This window comes from Trichomycterus rosablanca, chromosome 9, assembly GCF_030014385.1.
Source record: "Trichomycterus rosablanca isolate fTriRos1 chromosome 9, fTriRos1.hap1, whole genome shotgun sequence".
NCBI classification, from domain to species: domain Eukaryota; kingdom Metazoa; phylum Chordata; class Actinopteri; order Siluriformes; family Trichomycteridae; genus Trichomycterus; species Trichomycterus rosablanca.
In genome coordinates this window covers 39,766,694-39,786,824 of record NC_085996.1, presented here as the reverse complement: position 1 = coordinate 39,786,824, position 20,131 = coordinate 39,766,694, and the positions used below count along the sequence as shown (strand labels likewise).

Here is a 20,131-nt window from a genome sequence, read left to right as displayed (position 1 = left end):
AATAAATAAATAAATAAATGAATGAATGAATGAATGAATGAATGAATGAATGAATGTTGAACTGGGTGTGATAGGAAAGACACGATCGAGTGTCTCTGCTCTCTGTTGCTCTTCCCTGTTTGAGGACTGAACCGTGTGGCAGACCGGAGTAATGGATCAGTGTTGACTGTAGTTCCGGATGTGCTGATGCAGATGAGCGGCGCGTCAGTAATAAAACTATAAATTATTAATATAAATATAAAGATCGGATTATTGAAGCGGGCAGCAGGAACATTAAAGCGAATCTCTGAACTTAACTCTCTTATTTAGTGTCCCAGGACCCCGTTAATCCGTCTGATTTAGTGGTTTTATTGAGCTGTGAAATGTCCGTGTCCGCCTCCCCAGTCTCCTCGCCGGGTTCAGGCCTCTCCGGCTCGGCTCCGGGCATGTCGGTGTTCCGCTGGCTGGAGGTGCTGGAGAAGGAGTTCGATAAGGCGTTCGTGGATGTGGATCTGCTGCTGGGGGAGATCGACCCTGACCAGGCCGACATCACTTATGAAGGCCGCCAGAAGATGACGAGCCTGAGTTCATGTTTCGCTCAGCTGTGCCATAAAGCACAAACTGTCTTCCAGCTCAACCACAAACTGGAGGTATGAAATCAATTGTTTATATATATCTATCTAATTTATAATATATATCTAATCTATTACCCAAAAGGAAATAATATAGACTATTATTACATCAGTCAGTTCAAAAATTATGTTTTGTAATGCAAGATTGCACATAGTTCAGGTCTTTCACCATCTACTGTACATAATATGGTAAAAAGATTGTGGCTTGAGATGATCTACTATTTCATTCGACAGGTCATCATGATCTACTTTTTTAAAGGTTGGCCTCATCAGTTCCTATATTGATAATCAGCTTTACCGGAGAACCGACTGAACAACAACACTGACCTTATTCTGATGATTTACACTATATGGTGTCGGTCAGGTTTTCTAAGTTTTCTTAATAATAAACAACTAAAAACATATATAATACAAAACAAATAAAACTAGCATAAAACACTGATTCCTAACAACAAACAAACAAACAAACTGTGCATGGCACAGCAGAAACCACAGTTGAATGTGCATGAACAGGCCCTGAGACAACATTGCACTTTCATGCTACTCTGATAAAGAGAGCCACATGGGTTCAGGAGTACTTCAGAAAACCGTTGTCACTTAACGCAGTCCGCCGCTGCATCAAGAATGCAACCTGAAACTCAGATGAGTCCAAGGTTCAGCTCGTTATTGTATTTTATGTCCTTGACGGAAGCCGTTCCATTTCAGCCTTGATTATGTGCAGTAAACAACCAGTTTTATTAACTAGTTGTATTCGTGAGTCCAGCTCACTAGGACCACGTGGTCTCGAGTCACTTGTTTATAATAATATTTAATGGACTAAATACTTTAAATTATTAATTAAAAAGCAATTTAATATGTACATGGTAAGAGTACATATATCTCCTTGTGGTCAGCAGGATCTTTTCCTTTTGGTTTTATTCCCATTCCTGGCAGTAGACCACTAGTCCAGTGTTATTTTATATATATAAGGTTAGGCTGCAATAATAATAGTCTATTATTAAGTCAGTCAGTTAAAAAACACATTTCTTACTGTGAGATTGCACATAGTTTTGCTCTTTCACAATCTACCGTACATAATATTGTAAAAAGATTTAAGAAAAAATTGAGAGTCTGTGTGGGGCACAAAGAGAAACCTCTGTTGTAATGCGCATGTTGTAATGCAGGAATCACCCTGGACAGGTCATTAGTCCATCACAGAGCAAACACACACACATTTACACCTAGGGGCAATTTAGTATCTCTGACTAGCCTGACTGCATGTTTTTGGACTGTGGGATGAAACCCCCACACGGGGAGAACATGCAAACTCCACACAGAAAGGACCCTCAGCCCTGCCCCTGAGACAACATTGCACTTTCATGCTACTCTGATAATGAAAACCACATGGGTTTAGTAGTACTTCAGAAAACCGTTGTCACTTAACGCAGTCCACCGCTGCATCAAGAAGCATTTTTAATAAGGGTGCAGTTATCCCGTAATAATATAGTCTATTATTACATCAGTCAGTTCAAAAAGGATGTTTTGTAATGCAAGATTGCACATAGTTCGGGTCTTTTACCGTCTACCGTACATAATATTGTGAAAAGATTCAGGAAATCTGGATAAATCTGCCCATATGCCCAATACTTTTGCAATAATATTTAATGTATTAAATACATAGCCTGTATAAAGGCTCTGTGTCTTTACGATGGTCCAGTTACAGGTTTACATGTAACACTAAGACCAGGTTTAGGGACGTGAACCTGTATAACCTGCCCGACCGGTAATTATTGCCTCATACCGTTGTGTCCACAATGCAGACTGTCAGTGTGTTAGATACTGTTTACTTAACCTTTATCCATTAGTAAACATTTCACTGCCACCCACAGACATAAATAAATAGCTACAGGTACGACACACTTCCGTAGACGTCATCGGGATCGATTAATTAGCGGCAAAGGCCGATGGATAAATATGTCGGGAGTTCCCACACAGGCCAGAAATAATGCAACGACATTTCAGTCCGGATCAGCGGGCCTGGTCATAAGATAGATGGAGATGGATTGTATTTTGCTGTTTTTTTTTTCCATTTTATTTAGCATTTTGCAAATATTGCGACATATTTAAGCCAAACTGACGACTCAAGACTGACTCAAATAGTACCTGTGATGCTGGAGGTGTTGAGAAACCAAGAAATGATTTAAACCCATCGATTTTCTTCTCTCTGTTAAATACCACAATAAACCCTTCTGCTTCTCCTTGACGACATTTCTTGACTTGTGGAGCGAGGGTGCTCAGGCGTATCGGCGTTTGGGATGGTGCCCATGTTGCTGTAAGCTCAAATCTTCAGCGCTCCACAGGAATGATAGTTTATACTTATCTTTGTTGTGTCACCAAAGAACACCGACAGGTCTTTAGCCCCAGCTGCCCTGTGCTGCTTACTGATGCCACTTTCTGCGTATTTTAAGAAATTCTTTATTTAAACTTGATGTTGGTGCAGCCTTGGAGAAAATAATGAACCTTTGGGGTCAAATTGTACAAACTAAGAAGCAAGTTTTTAAAATAAGTGGTCTTAATGCTATGACAGAACTTGTGGTGGTCAGAATAAATACTCCTTCTTACATTATTTTTAACTTCGATTTAGATTTGTTCTCATCCGTGTGGTTGTTTCTTCACTCTTAGCCTCTGTGTTTAATATGAGGAAGAATTTCCAAATATCGAGCAACATACACGACCCCTAAAACTCCTATTTACAAAAATATTTAGACGCTATAGCAGCATTTACGGCTGCAAGTCTCGTGGATACGTCCCAACAAGCATTGGACACTTAGATTTGGGTGGTTTATACCGTTCATAATGGCAGATCCTCTCAATTGCTGTCAGATGGCAATTGCTGGTCCACTCAGACGTTCAGAGACTCACCCCGAAGCCTCTCCAGGGTAGTTTTGGCTTTGTGCTTCGTGTCAACATCAAATTAGACAACTTATCCCTTGTGGCATATACCCATTTCAGTCAAACATATACTAACCGAACGTTCTAAATACTTACAGCAGCGACATTCTATAGCAATTCCTGAAACTATGAGTAAAATAATTTTGGTTTAATCAAACCAAAATGAAAACGGTCCTAAAGTTTTTGGGAAAAATTGGTCTAAGGAACAACGCTTGCCAAAGTATATAAACTGAAATATGATAATTACCGACCTTTCCAGCCGTGAATATAACCACTGTGTAAACGTGGCGTAAAACATCTAAATATTAGGGCTGTCAAACGATAAAATTTTTTAATCGCGATTAATCTCAGAATTTCATATAGTTAATCGCGATTAATCGCATTAAAAAAAATCTGTGTAAATGTTATAGAAAACAAGGATTTTTATGTGAAATGTTACAATTAAAATGGTGAACACATTTTATGCTAAATGTACTGATGTTAAAAACTGCTGGGACAAGAGAAAACTGTAAGGGAGTTTTATTCACTCACATACTAGGCAGTAAATGTCAGATTGTAGGTTAGAATTTCTCCATCAGCAAACATTGTAGATCAGCGGTGCTTTAGGTGGGATAAGGCGTAGTTATTGTAACAGACTTTTCTGTGCTTGTATTGTGACAATGGTTTGATGGCCGTTTCTACACGAAGTGAGTGTGTTTTGACCCTTTGGGGCTTCCATAGTTCATGGACTAACGTGCTTGACTCAGCTTTCCGGTATTTGGTACCTTAACAGAATAAGTTAATAAAAGTATTCTGCTCCCGACAACTTGTGAATATAGCGTGTATTTATTTCTTTATAAGTGCATCACTACAACGCTCGGTTACATTATGCTAACAAACCGCAAATGAAAAACGGTGGCAAGTCCGACATTAAAACGTTTGTTTTAACATAATGTTAACATAATGTAACCGAGCGTTGTAGTTCTACCAGTCAAGTCTCAACATTAACTAGAATTTGCGTTAACGGCACTATTATTTTTAATCGCGTTAAATTGAAATCGCGTTAATGCGTTATTATCGCGTTAACTTCGACAGCCCTACTAAATATATAAACAAATATCCCTTGTGGCCTTTATTCTGAATTAAGTAGAAGTAAGTTACATGACATCCATTCTTTTATTTCTTTTATACAATCCTTTTTTCATGTTTTGTCATAAATATTAGCAATCCCAGCACCGACCCTTGTGGAACGCCATCGTCTACTTTACTATATAATTAATTAAATAACAGGAAAAAAGAAGTGGTGCAATATTTTTTTCTGGATAGAATGTATATTTATTTACTAAGTAAAGGGATTTCTAGACGTGCCGATGGCTGCATGGCATAACAGAGAGGAATGGAGCGCTGTTTGGGGGTATAATCTGAATAATTTAGCAGATCAGTCCTGCTGATCAGCCACCTCCTCCTGAGGGTGCATTTCAGGACGCTTGTGAGATAAGATCTGCGGTTAGATCCGTTCTGCCAATCGCACGAGTCCCGAGGTTTATTAAATCTGAGCTTTGCCTCTCGGTGGGATGCTGTCCGCGTAGGTACGAGCGAAACCCCTGCAGGAACGTTCGGCAGCTCTCCGAGGACCACGGTCCGAGCCGAAACCTCCCTCATTAACCTTCATTCATAAATACATGACTATAAACGAGGTGGAAACATGATTCCACACAGTAACGAGCAGCACGTTTTCTGTACCAGGTCTATTTACAGTTCAATGATCTGAAAGAGGAGAATTTAAACCTGTCATTTAGGGGCCCAGTGAAGCTCCATTCCTACTTTGGTTGTTCCACCTTGTCGTGGCATTCTGAGGTCTGACGCTAGTGTTTATTAATGACATTTTGTTCGGCTTATAGTTTTCTTAATGCCAAGAACAAGGACAGAATAAATGATGTAGAACAGTGGTAGCTCAGCAGTTAGGGACCTTGACTAGTAATCAGAAGGTTGCCTGGTTAGTATTTATTTTCTCTTATTTTGAAATGCAGTCCGACTTTTATTTAGTAAATGAGAGAACATTATACATATCGGCAGTCATATATATGTTTAGTTCTATGTTACATGACAATAAATATTGTACTAAATTCATTTGATTTGACAGTCAGGTATTGCTTACATGCAGATGTTAATACAGCTACTAGGCTTCTTAAATATATATCTCACATGTCTGCTAAATGTAACTAAAAATAAATGATCAGGGATCGTGTGTGTGTGTGTGTGTGTGCGCGCTACAGGCTCAGCTGGTGGATCTAAAATCAGAGGTAACCGAGGTGCAGGCGGAGAAGGTCGTGGTGGAAAAGGAGGTTCATGAGCAGCTTCTTCAGCTTCACACTCTGCAGCTTCAGCTTCATGCTAAAGCCGGACAGACCGTCGACTCGGGTTCCATTAAAGACCGGATGGTGAGAATCCGGTCGCTTTTTTATCCAAAGCGACTTGTGTAAGTCGCTTTGGATAAAAGCGTCTGCTAAATGCTGAAAATGTAAATGTAAATGTAAATCACAGACGCTTCATTACAGGATAAAAGCTTCAGATACTCACAGACAGCCTGTTACGTAGGTCTACCTAGCTACCTACCCACCTGATCAGCTCCCTCAGTAGAGAGGGTTCTAATGACACATGGAGCTCATAGTCAGATTATTTAGACGCTCTACTTATACAGAGATTACAACACTGCAGTCTTAGCTTACTAAGCTAACACATTTAGCCTCGGGACGTAAAATCCGAGCCCAATTTAGTCTTTTCCAAGTCCCGATTGTGAATCCGGCTGCTTGCACTATCCCTGATCTGATCAAATCAATCTGAGGCCACTTCTTATCACCCACCAGCGTTGGGTTCCCACACAGAGCCGTATCACTGGTGGAAACACACACACACACACACACACACACACATCCCAATTTGCAGCAGCAGTGGGAAGAGACCCCGTCCGACCTTCCCTCCCTCGAACACTTCCGGTAGCTGTGCTGAGATTCAACCTGGCGAACTGGTGATGTGCCAGTGCGTTAGTCTGCTGTGCCACCCGAGAAGTTTGGTGTTGAGGAGCTACGGTGGCCTGACCAGAACCTTCACTCCAACCCCTCTGAACACCTTTGGGATGAATTGGAGTGTCAGTTGCAACTCAAGGCGTGGCTTCCTGACTAAATAGGCACAAATTTCTACAGACAAAATCCGAAATCATGTTGAAACCCTGTCTAGAAAAATAAAGGAGGAGGCGACTGTGTTGATGTGTATGGGTTTGGTACGGGATGCACTATTGTTTATACTATTATATATATTATTTATACACTTGAATTGTGTATTTTTATCTTTGCATGGCTTCTGTCTTTACTGACGTTTCTGTACCTCTCCATTACCTCTCTGTACAAATATAAAGCATTATGATCAGGTTTACAGTTCTGATTGCTGCTAATACACTAAGATTGTGATGCTTCTGTTACCTGCTCTACCCTAAAATCACGGCTTCTCTAACGTTTGACCTTCTTTTTCTCTCCTCGCCCCTAAGCCTGTTCCCTCTGTGGAGGAGATGGTAAGTGCTCTGTGTGTGTTTGTGTGCGTTACGTGTTCGGCTTTCTGTCTGTTCTGCTGTACTGCATGCATGGCTGTGGGAATAAATCTGTATCTTTTTAGGTCTGGGTTGATTTTTGGGGGTGTTTTTGTGTGTGTACATGCTGCCTGATAATAGAACACATCCATGTAAACAAATCTAGTCAGGTCTAGTTCTCCAGTTCTATCTTTCCTCTGCTGCTGCAGACACCTACACTGATCGAGAAGAGCCGTATCTAATGCTCACCTTCCCCGCCTCGTGTGTTGGAGCCAACCGCTTTTTATCACCTGTATGATCAGTATCATGAATGGGAAGTCACGCACTGCTCTCCACTACCACGGCCAGCCAGCAGAGGTCGTAACTGCAGCAGTGATGAGGACTCTTTAGGTCCGTTCGAGCCATACAACCATGAGCCATTAGACCAGTGGTCCACTTCGGCCTTAAATTAAATGAGCAGGAAGACTCGGCAGCAGAGCAAGCCGCAACATCCCGATCCGACAATGCTCCCTACCCACCATCCCATCTTAGACCAGCCATAAAAGCTAACAACACAGAATCCTGGCAAAAAGAATGGGAAACTAGTACCACCAAGAAACTCTATGAGACCCCCCCCTTCCAAAACCATAAAACCTAGATCTCAATACACCCAAAAAACGATGGGAGATGCCACATAGGACACACCAGACTCAATCAGAATAGAACACATCCATGTATACAAATCTAGACCCCACACACTGCCGTACCTAAAGCCTCCCCCAACCCGTTTTAACGTAGCCGACCGCGTCTTATCACCTGTATAAGCCATGGAAACACACATACCTACCAGGCCCCAGATGTGTGTACACCCGTGCATGTGTGTAACCGTCCTGGCAGAGCTCAAGCTCAACTATTTCACTAACTTGTAGATGTGTGTGTGTGTGTGTGTGTGTGTGTGTGTGCCGCCGTTTCTTATACTTCAAAAATCTGAGCATTTTAAAGACGTGTGACCTGTGTGTATAACAGGAGAAGGAACTGAAGGCCAGTAAGAAGGAGAAGGTGAAGGAGGTGAAGATGGAGGCGGAGGTGAGGATGCTTAAGAAGGAGAGCGAGGCCCTTCGCAGGCACATTGCGGTACTGCAGGCGGAGGTGTACGGCGCCAGACTGGCAGCCAAGTACCTGGACAAAGAGCTGGCCGGGAGGTAAGATTTTAGGGGTATTTAGGGGTCGCCACGTGGATTATTGGGGTCAGAGCCTGGGACCTGCACTGAGAGCGCACTCACGAGGAACGGCTTATATCAGCTCTACGTTTGCTCTGTGTTTCTAGGGTCCAGCAGATTCAGCTGTTGGGTCGGGACATGAAGGGACCTGCTCATGATAAACTGTGGAACCAGCTGGAGGCCGAGATCCATCTGCACCGCCACAAAACCGTCATCCGAGCCTGCAGAGGGCGCAACGACCCCAAGAAACCCCTACCATCACCGGCGGGACATGTAAGTGTGTCCATGATGCTGTCGTTGATGCATATTTTTGTCTGTTATATTAGATATTGTTTTTGATATCACCTGAATAAGAGTATTTTGCTGCAGGTAAGCAGATACGAATCAACAGTTAGAACAGAATGGAGGTTCCAAAGTCCAACACCCAATCTGATGTGACTAGAGCAGTATAAAGAGAGGCCCACAGTTCTGTTCCTTGTTCTTCAGCTATTCCACTGCTGTAAGAACCCACGATTGTGCCAACAAGTTCTCCAAACTGTAATCTTTGTTTTCTTTTATTATCTGAGCTTATTTTTCCACAACATGTCCTTCATAGAGTCTCGCAAAGGTATATATCTGTGTAAGGAGTTAAAATCCCTCAAATAAGACACATACAGGAAGCAGAACATGTTCAAGTCCTGTTTGCTATTTTCCCAAACTGCACAATAAGCTCAAATCCTTGAGTGTCAGTGATTATTATTGTTATTATTATCACAATACAATAAATGTAATGACTTACTATTCATTCTTTAGCATGTCACGGGTGATCAGTCTGTCGAGCTGCATAGTCTGAGAACATGTGCTGCGTATCCACTTCCCAAAGCTCCGATGTGGATTGCAGTCCGAGAAATGGTCGCATCCTTTGTATCTGGGGAAAAAGAAAGAAAGATTTAGGTCTTGCTGTAATACACTGAAGAGTTTGGCTGCTTTGTGCCCTCTCGAACTGATTTGGTGCAAACTAGATATGCCCTCCTCTGTCCCCTAGGCCAGTGGTCCCCAAAGTCTGTGGGTCATTTATTACCGGGCCGCGCTAAAAGAAATTAGAGAAATAATAATTAGAGATCAATTAGAGATCACTACAAGAGCAATTACATTTCCAATACTCTTGGGGTGTTATTATCCCCAATCACCACTAGGTGGGAGCAGTGTCTCGTTGCAGCGAAAAAAGCTCAGGGTTCCCACCGAATTTCCATTCTGTAGTTCTTTTATTTTAAATTCTCCTGCTCCTGCCGGTCCGTCAAATGATAGCTTATATAAAATCGGTCCGTGGTGCAAAAAAGGTTGGGAAGCGCTACCCTAGGGCTAGGTAGTGGTCCTGCCTGTTAGTGGTTGAAATGCGTTCTTCATACAATACCACAGTTCATCACTGACTTCGTTTTTATCCCACATCAGGACCCAGAATCTCTGAAGAAGACTCAAGGCGTCGGCCCCATCCGCAAAGTGGTTCTGTCCAAGGAGGATCACGAGGGACTCGGCATCTCAATCACAGTGAGTGACGTCTAAATGAGTATATGATGAACTTAAACTTAGTTAAAGTAATCCGAGGAGCTTAAATGGCACTGAGTTATCAAATTCTAGAGCAGTGGTCTCCAACCACCGGGCCGTGGGCTATTTATTACCGGGCCGCACAGAAATAATGAGTAATTACAGATCTCTAGAAAAGCACTTTTCACTGCTTCTATTTCGGGTGTTATTGTCTTATTGTCACCCCTAGGTGGAAGCAGCAAGCTCATTTTACATCATTAGTGAGCAATATTATTAAATCCTCCCTTGCCTGCCGGTCTGTGAAATTATATCTTATATGAAACCGGTCCGAGGTGCAAAAAAGGGTTGGGAAACGCTGCTCTAGAGGTCGGCTGGCCGGGCACCTACACAGACGTGATTTGTTAATATCTGAGGGAGGGCGGGCTGAAAGGGTTTCTCATTGCTGCTGCAGTTGCGACCTCTGCTGGCTGTTCGAGGTGCTGCGTGATCTCTGTATGAACCCGCCTGGTAAAAGAAGCGGTCGGCTTGGTTATGTGTCTGCATTTTGCATCGGTGGGAAGATAAAACTGTAATTGGATACGACTAGATTAAGAGATGCATAAATATAATAGATGTTTATTTTAATAATTAAATGTGTTTACTATATTTTGTGTTTACAATGGCACGTTTTTGTGTTCCTGAACCTCAGGGAGGTAAAGAGCACGGAGTTCCCATTCTGATCTCGGAGATCCACCCAGCTCAGCCGGCCGAGCGCTGCGGCGGGCTTCACGTGGGCGATGCCATCCTAGCCGTCAACAATATCAACCTGAGAGACGCTAAGCACAAGGAGGCGGTCACCATCCTTTCCCAGCAGGTCACTACCTCTTCATTCCTACACCACCTTCCTTTAGTCAGACAGAGTCGGCGATTCCTCCTGGTTGACTGTTGCTCTGTATGCCCCGTCACCCCCTCTACACCCCGTTGTTAAATAATAAACCCCGTTACGTCTTCTTTTGCATTGCAGAGGGGGGAGATTGAGTTCGAGGTGGTGTACGTGGCGCCGGAGGTGGACTCGGACGATGAGAACGTGGAGTACGAGGATGAAAGCGGTCATCGCTACCGTCTCTACCTGGATGAGCTGGAGGAGGGTTCGGCTGGCGCTCAAGGCAACGGCCCTGCTGAGCCTGCGCCGCTGCAAGGTAAGAGTTTCATTAAAGGAAAATAAACAAGAGTTTGGGTGGAATTTACAGTGTATGTGTGTAATGTTTCACTCCACAAATCCTATATATATATATACAGTATATATACACTGATCAACCATAAGATTAAAACCACCTCCCTGTTTCTACACTCACTGCTCCACTTACCATATAGAAGCACTTTGTAGTTCTACAATTACTGACTGTAGTCCATCTGTTTCTCTGCATGCTTTGTTACCCCCTTTCACCTTGTTCTTCAATGGTCAGGACCCCCACAGGACCCCCACAGAGCAGGTATTATTTAGGTGGTGGATGATTCTCAGCACTGCAGTGACACTGACATGGTGCTGGTGTGTTAGTGTGTGTTGTGCTGGTATGAGTGGATCAGACACAGCAGCGCTGCTGGAGTTTTTAAACACCTAACTGTCACTGCTGGACTGAGAATAGTCCACCAACCAAAAACTATCCAGCCAACAGCGCCCCGTGGGCAGCGTCCTGTGACCACTGATGAAGGTCTAGAAGATGACCGACTCAAACAGCAGCAATAGATGAGCGATCGTCTCTGACTTTACATCTACAAGGTGGACCGACTAGGTAGGAGCGTCTAATAGAGTGGACAGTGAGTGGACACGGTGTTTAAATCCACTCATACCAGCACAACACACACTAACACACCACCACCATGTCAGTGTCACTGCAGTGCTGAGAATCATCCACCACCTAAATAATACCTGCTCTGTGGTGGTCCTGTGGGGGTCCTGACCATTGACGAACAGCATGAAAGGGGGTAACAAAGCATGCAGAGAAACAGATGGACTACAGTCAGTAATTGTAGAACTACAAAGTGCTTCTATATGGTAAGTGGAGCTGATAAAATGGAGAGTGAGTGTAGAAACAAGGAGGTGGTTTTAATGTTATGGCTGATCGGTGTATATAAAGCTTTGTGTTTCGTGGCACGCTTGCTTTTTCTGTTGAACGTCCGGCTGCAATATAATAATTACTGACCCTCTCGTCTCCCTCCTGCAGTCGTGCAGAAGCATTTGAGGTCGGGCGGAGCCGAGAACGGAGACACGGGCATCTCCAGCGAGAGTCCTTCGGAAGAGACGCCCTCCAAGACGGCGCAGTCGCCCCAGAGCTCCTCCTGAAGAGTCGGAGAGACGACAGGGGCTCCGGGGGCGAGGGAGGGACGACGTGGAAACTCCGGCTGTGTATTATATGTAACATACGAGAGACGTGTTTTGTATCGTACGGACGCCTCGAAGCGGGGAGCACTGGAGGGGCGTAGCTCACATGGACGAGCTCATGTAGAGGTGAAAGCAGGACTCGGTTCTGATTCTGTGTGAGAGACGAAATGCGCTGGTGGTTTTATTACTGTGCAATTACTGATGCTCAGCAGGTGGGTCCCTGAACTGAGGTCCTTTAATATAATTATTCTACATATAAACTACTCAGATAAAGAAAAGGTTTAAGGTCAAGTTCCCCAGACCAAAAATGAGCTGCATAAGAGTCTTTTAGGAGATCAGGGTCACGGATGTGGCCACAATATGTAGAATGAGGTCCAGTAATTTAATTGCTTGGACATAAAGCACAAAAGGCCACATGCATTTTCATTTATAAAACACTATATGGCCCAAGTCATGGGCATTCCATATTTTCCCACCGAGTGTGTCTGCGCCCATATTGTGCCCGTTTAGAGCTCGTAATCGACAATTCACTTCATCCCTGAGATGTTCAGTGGGGCTCAGAACTCAACCGATCTCACAGGTATGTCCGAGACACCTGAACACGGTAATCAGTAGGCGTGTCCATATACTTTAGATTTCGCTTAAATGCCCCCTCAAACCTTAAAACCTCTCCAGAACATGAGCGAGCCATCTCCTGCCTGGAGAACACCTTCTCATCCGTCCATATCACACTTTTCCAGTCATCTACAGTCCCATCAGGCACAAGCTCGGCTCACTGGTACACAGTTCAGGTCTCTATGAAACGATCCAGACCTTTACTGTCTGGTTTTTGGATGTAGATCTATTGAAGTGTTGATGGTTTGTTAAGGGGGGGGGGGGGGGGGGGGGGGGGGGGGGGAATTCATTGATTCTGAATATCAATCAGAATGTCACTATGGGAGTAATTCTGCGGTCGCTGTGTGTATGTGGTGGACAGATTTGTTTTTGTGTGGGTGTAAAGGATTAGTATTGTAGCGTGGTATGACTGTATTTTCTTTAAAATGTGTAAGAAACGGCCTCTTATTTATTCTAAGTTAAGATTATAGGAATGCTTCCATACCGACGTTGCACCGACCCGATACCGAGTCTGCATCCGTTACAGGATTGGACTCTAGGTGTGTTTTGGCATGATGCATAGAATTTATTATCATGGGATGTAATTTCATTGGTCGAGCTTGAGCTTTAGTCCTTCAGAAGTGGCGTACGCTGGGTCATGTTGCCCGCATGGCACAACAGGAACACGTACCAGCCGGATACTGGGGGGCACTTATTCATTTACACCTATAGCTAATTTTGAGTCGTTACCAGAGTCACCAGTAGACTTACTGACATGGTTTGGAAGGTGGACGGAAGCCGGAGTATCGACCGATACTTAGAACTCTAACTTGTAATAATAAAAATGTAGGAATTGGATTGGTGCATCTCGAGTGCTGAATATAACTTCTTGTTTTGTGGGGTGGGGTGTTTGTTAGGAGTGGGACGTTACAGGAACATTTATCATCTACTAAATATAGTTTATACTTCATATTTCATCTGAGTTGTGATTGGTTCCAAGATGATGTTATTGTTACTACATTTCTTCCGTTTCCTTCCAATTTGGTCATTTCAAATTCCCGACTGACTGGGGAGAGCTGCAGACTAGCACCCGTGCAGGAGTCACTCGAGTGTTTACGGTCTCACTGGATGGGCTGGTGATTTAGACCGCTTGATTATTTGGTCGGGAGATCCTGCACCTGAGAATGTGCAATATTTATATTAGTGACTCCAAAGTTTGGATAAACAGGTTTAATATCTCTGTGGCTCTGTTACTCATTTATATCACGTATCGTTTTAAGGTTTCAAAGATGTTGGGACAGCTCTGTCACAAAAAGATCTGCAAGATGTCTTTCCCACCTAAACCAAGTATTACACCAGTATTTCTGTGATCACTAATCTGACAACATTGTGAGGGTTGCGTGATTATTATGGACACTATTGCAACATGAAAAGAAACCGCTTTCTTCAGACAAAAATGGAGAGCGTCCCCTACTGATGCTGCTCTTGAGTAGTTCACACTAAAGCTCTTTATTCTGGCTTATGCCAAATAGTTCTGGACACCTAAATCAGGTTTTTGTAGATTTATGAATCTAGCACGTTTTCTGCTGGTGCTATCACACCGCTATTGGCCTGCCGGGCGTCTACACAGGCATTGGCATTTATGGCATTTAGTTAGTGACTAAACACAATGCAAGTAATTGAGGGTAAGGGCCTTCGTTTGGGGGTCCAACAGTAGCAACTTGGCAATGATGGGGTTTGAACCTGGTATTTTCTGACCACTAGTCCATTACTTTAACCAGACCTACTGCAACTCTGACCAGGATAAATCGGTTGATGAAGATGACAGCTTCTGCACATTAAAACTTTTCCTCTTTGGTCTGGAGATTAATGCATCCATAACAATCTATAATACTTTCTTTTATTGTGCCTTAGTCCATTTTTTGTGAGAGTGGTGGTATTTCTAGATATTTAAATTTAGGTTCCGCTGTGCATGAGTCTTAACATTGACAGACTGTATTCCTAAGTCCACGTGGTTATTTCAATCAGAGATGCAGTGCTGTCTAAGGCACTGGTTTTTGGTCATGTCTGGCTTTTATTTTTATAATATCATGCACTGTAGAGGGTGGGATATCTAAAATTCCTTTAAATGCTTCTTCTACATTGTTCAGATATTCACCGATGTATTTTATGGCAGATTGGCGGGCCTTGACCCATCCTTACTCATAAACTAGGCTTCTCCTGTGTGCTGCTTTTATACCCAAGCATGTAAAGCTACAGCGTTCCTATAGTCTTTAATCGCTCCCGTTCCCAACTGTACTGGTGTTGCAGAGGCATCATTGTAAAAAAAAAAAAGCATACATTTACACAAACAAACAGTCAAGTTGAAATGGTAACAATAAATATATAACCTGTGCTGTTCATTCTATTATAGGCATGTTTTTATTTATCTTTGCATCCCACATACCATATTCATTTCTGTTTAGACTGATACTAGACTGAGACAGGACAATTCCCTAGATCTTTTACCACCAGTTCTTTATTATTTGGGATACACGGTAACAAGAAATCCAGTAAAGTTGTCAGTTAATATGAACTCTGATCAAGTGTTGGGCGGTTCTTGTAATATGTAAATGTAATATTTGGCACGTCTACTGCGTTCTGAGAGATTCTGTACAAATGTCATATCAGTAGTTACTGTAAATCTATTTGAATAAATGTAAAATATATTTGCTCATTAGAATGTTACAGGTTTGGTTTGTCTCTGTTAATTCTAATATTACTTCTTTTTAAAAATAAAAACATACATAAATGCATTTCAGCCTGGTGAGGGTCGTGGAAGGTCAGATCCCACCGAGGTACTGGACTCACTGTGGGAAACACACCCTGGCCAGTATTGTAGTGCTTTACATCCTTTACATTCACTCACATACCTTCACATTTGGCTTGGTTGGTAGCACCGTCGCCTAACAGCAAGAAGGTCCAGGGTTCGATTCTGTGTGGAGTTTTTCCTGTGACTTCATATAAGTAAGGCAAATTGGAGATACAAAATTGGTAGTGACGGTGTTTGACATTAAACTTCAACTGATGAATCATGGGTAACCTGTAACTACCTGCCCTGTCATGAATAGAACCAAAGTGGAAACATCACATTAAAATCCTTATAAACAAATTAATACATAAATAAACAACTTACACATGCGATGCAGTTGACAGAGGTCAGCGTGTGGTTGTGGTTGTGTGGGAGGGAGGTGATCTATGTGAATACCAGGGGTGTTTCTATACTACTTATACTGGGCACACAGAATTAAGAGAGGCACACCTGTACCTTTCTGCCTGTACAACACAAAACAGTTGACGTGATTTATCAGTAAAGTGGGTTGATTGAAGTGGGTGTTGGGATTAGGGTGTCCGTACGGCCAGTTTTCGTCTGCCTGTCCACAGTCTGGCACGATGCCTGGACAGACACGCATTTGTCCTCTTTCAGAAGTGAACCGGACGCTCGTAACGATCATAATTAATTTTCCTGTGGTTGGATTACGAACACGTTTAAAGAATTGTCTCGTATTTGATCGGTTTAAAGCTCCACTTTCTTTGAGGTCGTCCACCACTTTATTGTGGAACATCCGGCCCTGAAATGGTTAATTACTAGGTTTTAATAACCGTTCACGCCGTCGACACAACCAAAACCTGCGTCCAGCTCTGAGTGTCGCTCAGCACCGACTCTTTTAGAAGATTCAGGAAAGATGAATTTCAGGATTTTTGTACTAAAGTATCACAAGTCGAGTCTAAATGTGGTGAGAAGAACCTTCATTATTGTGCTGAGTTTAGTTGCATCACAATTACATCAATTAAGCTTTTAATTCTGTGTGATGGAGACACAATCCTAACTAATCCTGACTACCCACTGTCATGCCCTCCTCTGTGTGGTCTGATGTCCTCTTTATGGGGTCTGATGCCCTCCTTTTTGGAATTTGGTGCCCTCTTTTTGGGGTCTGATGTTCTCTCTCCGTTATGGGGTCTGATGGCCTCCTTTTGGGGTCTATTGTCCACCTTTTTGGGGTTATGGAAGAGGTCATCCTGGTTGTGATTGGCTACCAAGTGGCTACCATGGATGAAAAATGAAATTTGTTGTTGTGCTCTATCTTAAGTAAAAAATAATAACAAAACAGTCCAAATTTTTTGTTTTGAATCTCTGTTTGTCAAACCTGCGTCCACATTTATTTCTGACACTGAAACTGACTAAAAACTGCAGTTACCAGGACATTGTGTGTTATAAATCATATATAGGTAACTAGACAAAACATGTAGCTATAAGATATCAATACCAAGTTTCTTTTAAATATTTACATTTTACTCCAAAAAAGGCGAAAACGTCTCTGACTAAAATCGTTAACTTTTGGAGCGGTGCTGGGGCATTATGGGAAATGTAGTACCTAGAGTGAATTCGCGAGCTCTGTTCTGTAGTTCTGCTAGGCAAGCAGGGTTGCCAGGTTTATGGTTTTACATCCTAAATAGGCTTGTTTGCAAATCCAGTGTCGAGTGAAAATTTAAAGATAGTGCGGTGCGATTTTTTGGGAGATTTATTTTCCCATTTTATTAAAAAAGCTTTTATACCAGTCTGTTTTCTGAAATTATTACAAAAGATGATAATATTATAATATCAATACTATAATGATATGTACAATGACAATACTAATACTAATAATAATAATAATACAAAACATGCTTCATAAATAGTATAAATCAGAATAGAAAATGACAAACAGTGTTAATTTTAAAGTAATGTTGTGCACTGGATGTTCCTTTGCCATCTATAGCCATTTAAATCTTACATTTTGGGCTAGTTTCAGCTACTAGGTTTAGGCTGGATATTTTAGCTGAACCCGGCAACCCAGTCACCAATCCAGGGTGAAACGCGAAGCTTTAATGCCGTTTTATTGACTTCTTATTGTCATGTTTTAGTGAAACAAAGCAACATTTTATTGGGGTATGTGCCCCAGTAAATTGGGTGTTATGACCCAAGGGTGGATACTGTGCGAAAATCCTAACAGACTAGTCTGAAATAACGACTGAAATCTGGGGTATTTAGATTTGGCCACTAGAGGGCGACACAGTGTTGAAATTCGTGTAGATCGACCCGTCTCGCCTAGCATATTAGCATAACTTTAGAATTAAAAATAGGCAAATAAATCAGCAATCTAGAACTTAGTTATTATTTTTATAAGCATTTTTATATGCAAGGGAGGCAAAAAATATCATAAATGTTACTTAAATAGTGCTAAAAGTGCTATTTAAGTAGAAACCGGTTATACAAAGCCACAACTTCAACAATAATTCAACTGTGAATTCTATGCAGTTCAGTGCTAAATCCATGTGCAAAATCTAGGCTTTTATTTACGGGGTGCTGGAGCCTATCCCAGCTTTTCAATGGGCGCAAGGCACACAGTAACACCCTGGACGGGGCGCCAGTCCATGGCAGGTCAGACACACACACACACACACACACACACACACACACACACTCACTTATAGGGCAATTCAGTGCCTCCAATTAACCTGACTGCATGTTTTTGGACTGTGGGAGGAAACCGGAGCTTCTCGAGGAAACCCACGCAGACACGGGGAGAACATGCAAACTGCACAGAAAGGACCCGGACTGCCCCACCTGGGGATCGAACCCATGACCTTCTCGCTGTGCAGCGACAGTGCTACCCACCGAGTCACCGTGCCACCCCTGGCTTTTATTTATTTATTTTAAACTTTATTTCTAATTCATTGTTTATTTTATTACCGTTTGCATGCAAATTCTACACAGAAGGTACCCAGACCTATTTATTTCTAATGTTATTCTACATTATTTTTTAGTTTTGTGTGTTCTTTAATAGGCGAAAACTTATTAAAAACTATCTTAATACCTTTATTTTGTCTTAAAAACATCAGGCTTCTATAATCAGCTTTCAAGAAAACTGTTCTTGCTTGTTTTTAGTCTGTACAGAGTAGCGAACATGTTAAATTCTTCGTGGTGATCATACTAACACTAAAGATGCACTGCTGAATTTCTTTAACATGCGTACTATGTGAGATTTATACGCTATATTCCGTGAACATGCAGTAATCTGAAACCCTCCTGCTGTTACCCGTCTGCATGAGGAGACATGTATGGAATCTCAGGTGAACCAGGAAGACCTGGAGCTTCTTCAGATGAGAGACGTTCCTCACGCTTTCATGTTGCTTTGATGCCGATGCCACGTTCACGTGTCTGTGTGAGGTGGTATATGAGCGGAACGAAGGAGGAACGCTGCAGGGAGAGTGTGGTCCACACCCTAGCATGAAGAGCCCAGACAAAGAGCCCTGCTCACCACCCAGACCTCCCACGCATCATAAAGTCTGGCTGAGGGATGGAATGATCTGCTTTATTAGGCCAGCCAACAGGGGACTCGAGAAAACTCCAGTCAGTAACCATCCACTATTTATATCTGGTAATAGAAGGTCATGGAAGGTGCTTCACTACATCCTGGTGTTCATTAAAATACTAATACATTTAACAACATATATACGGGGGAATTAACATTAGCTTGGAATATGGAAACATCAACAGAAAGATGTTTTTGCACCATAGGGTGCACTTTATTGTGTAAGATGCATTCACTAATAAAGTTTACAGCATTCGTAACACCTAGGAGCAAATATGGTGGGTTAAAAGCAACATTTGGCTTGCTTCAGATACACAGTATATGGTGTAAAGTACGAAGATACCGGACCCTGAGCTAGTTGGACGTTTTTTGTATCCAAACCCTTTGTATCCCAGCTTGTTTGGAAGCTGGGGTCAGAGCGCAGGGTCAGTCATCATACGGCACCCCTGGAGCTGAGAGGATTAAGGGCCTTGCTTAAGGGCCCAAAAGTGGCCGCATGGCAGAGCTGGGATTCAAACTCTCAGCCTTTCAGCCCTAAGCACTACCCACTAAGCTACCGCTGTCCACATACCTCCAGCCACATAGTTTAGGTCTATCTAGATTGTGAAAGTTAGCTTCCCCCCATTGTTTAGGGTGATGTTTGATCAAAGACGTGCTTATTACATTTTTAGGCTCTAACTTTGGTAATTTAGCAAAATCTCAGGGTTAAAATACTCACCTGAAACTGAGTTTTTAACTCGAGACCACTGGTTCTTTTTGCTGGTGTGTATGTTCATATTTGACATACACTAACAAGCCAAAACATCGGGACCAGTTGGGCTGATGGAGGTTCCTTGTAGTTCATGTGTTGAATGCAGCAGAACTGACCAGCATAAAGACCTGAAGGACTTCAATAGGGGCCAAATTTTTAGGATCAAACAGCAAGTGGTGCTGAACTTCATTTCTTGTTTGGG

At 42.5% G+C, this 20,131-nt stretch overlaps 1 protein-coding gene across 1 annotated transcript; it reads left to right on the top strand.

The window, feature by feature from the left end:
• Positions 1–195: 195 nt before the first annotated feature.
• gopc (golgi-associated PDZ and coiled-coil motif containing) lies at positions 196–13,040 on the top strand. The gene is made up of 8 exons (XM_063001484.1): positions 196–629; positions 5,798–5,962; positions 8,110–8,285; positions 8,411–8,576; positions 9,735–9,830; positions 10,516–10,680; positions 10,831–11,005; positions 12,032–13,040. Exons 1-8 carry the CDS (start codon positions 363–365, stop codon positions 12,148–12,150), a joined length of 1,329 nt encoding a protein of 442 aa, XP_062857554.1. The 5' UTR covers positions 196–362; the 3' UTR covers positions 12,151–13,040.
• Positions 13,041–20,131: the final 7,091 nt, after the last annotated feature.

What these genes read in the sequence shown, in the direction of transcription:
- gopc (XM_063001484.1), top strand. Translation starts at nt 363, where the DNA reads ATGTCCGTGTCCGCCTCCCCAGTCTCCTCGCCGGGTTCAGGCCTCTCC. An exon ending in GTTCCATTAAAGACCGGATG is followed by an intron (nt 5,963 to 8,109) that starts GTGAGAATCCGG and finishes TGTGTATAACAG; the next exon opens with GAGAAGGAACTGAAGGCCAG. An exon ending in TACCATCACCGGCGGGACAT is followed by an intron (nt 8,577 to 9,734) that starts GTAAGTGTGTCC and finishes ATCCCACATCAG; the next exon opens with GACCCAGAATCTCTGAAGAA.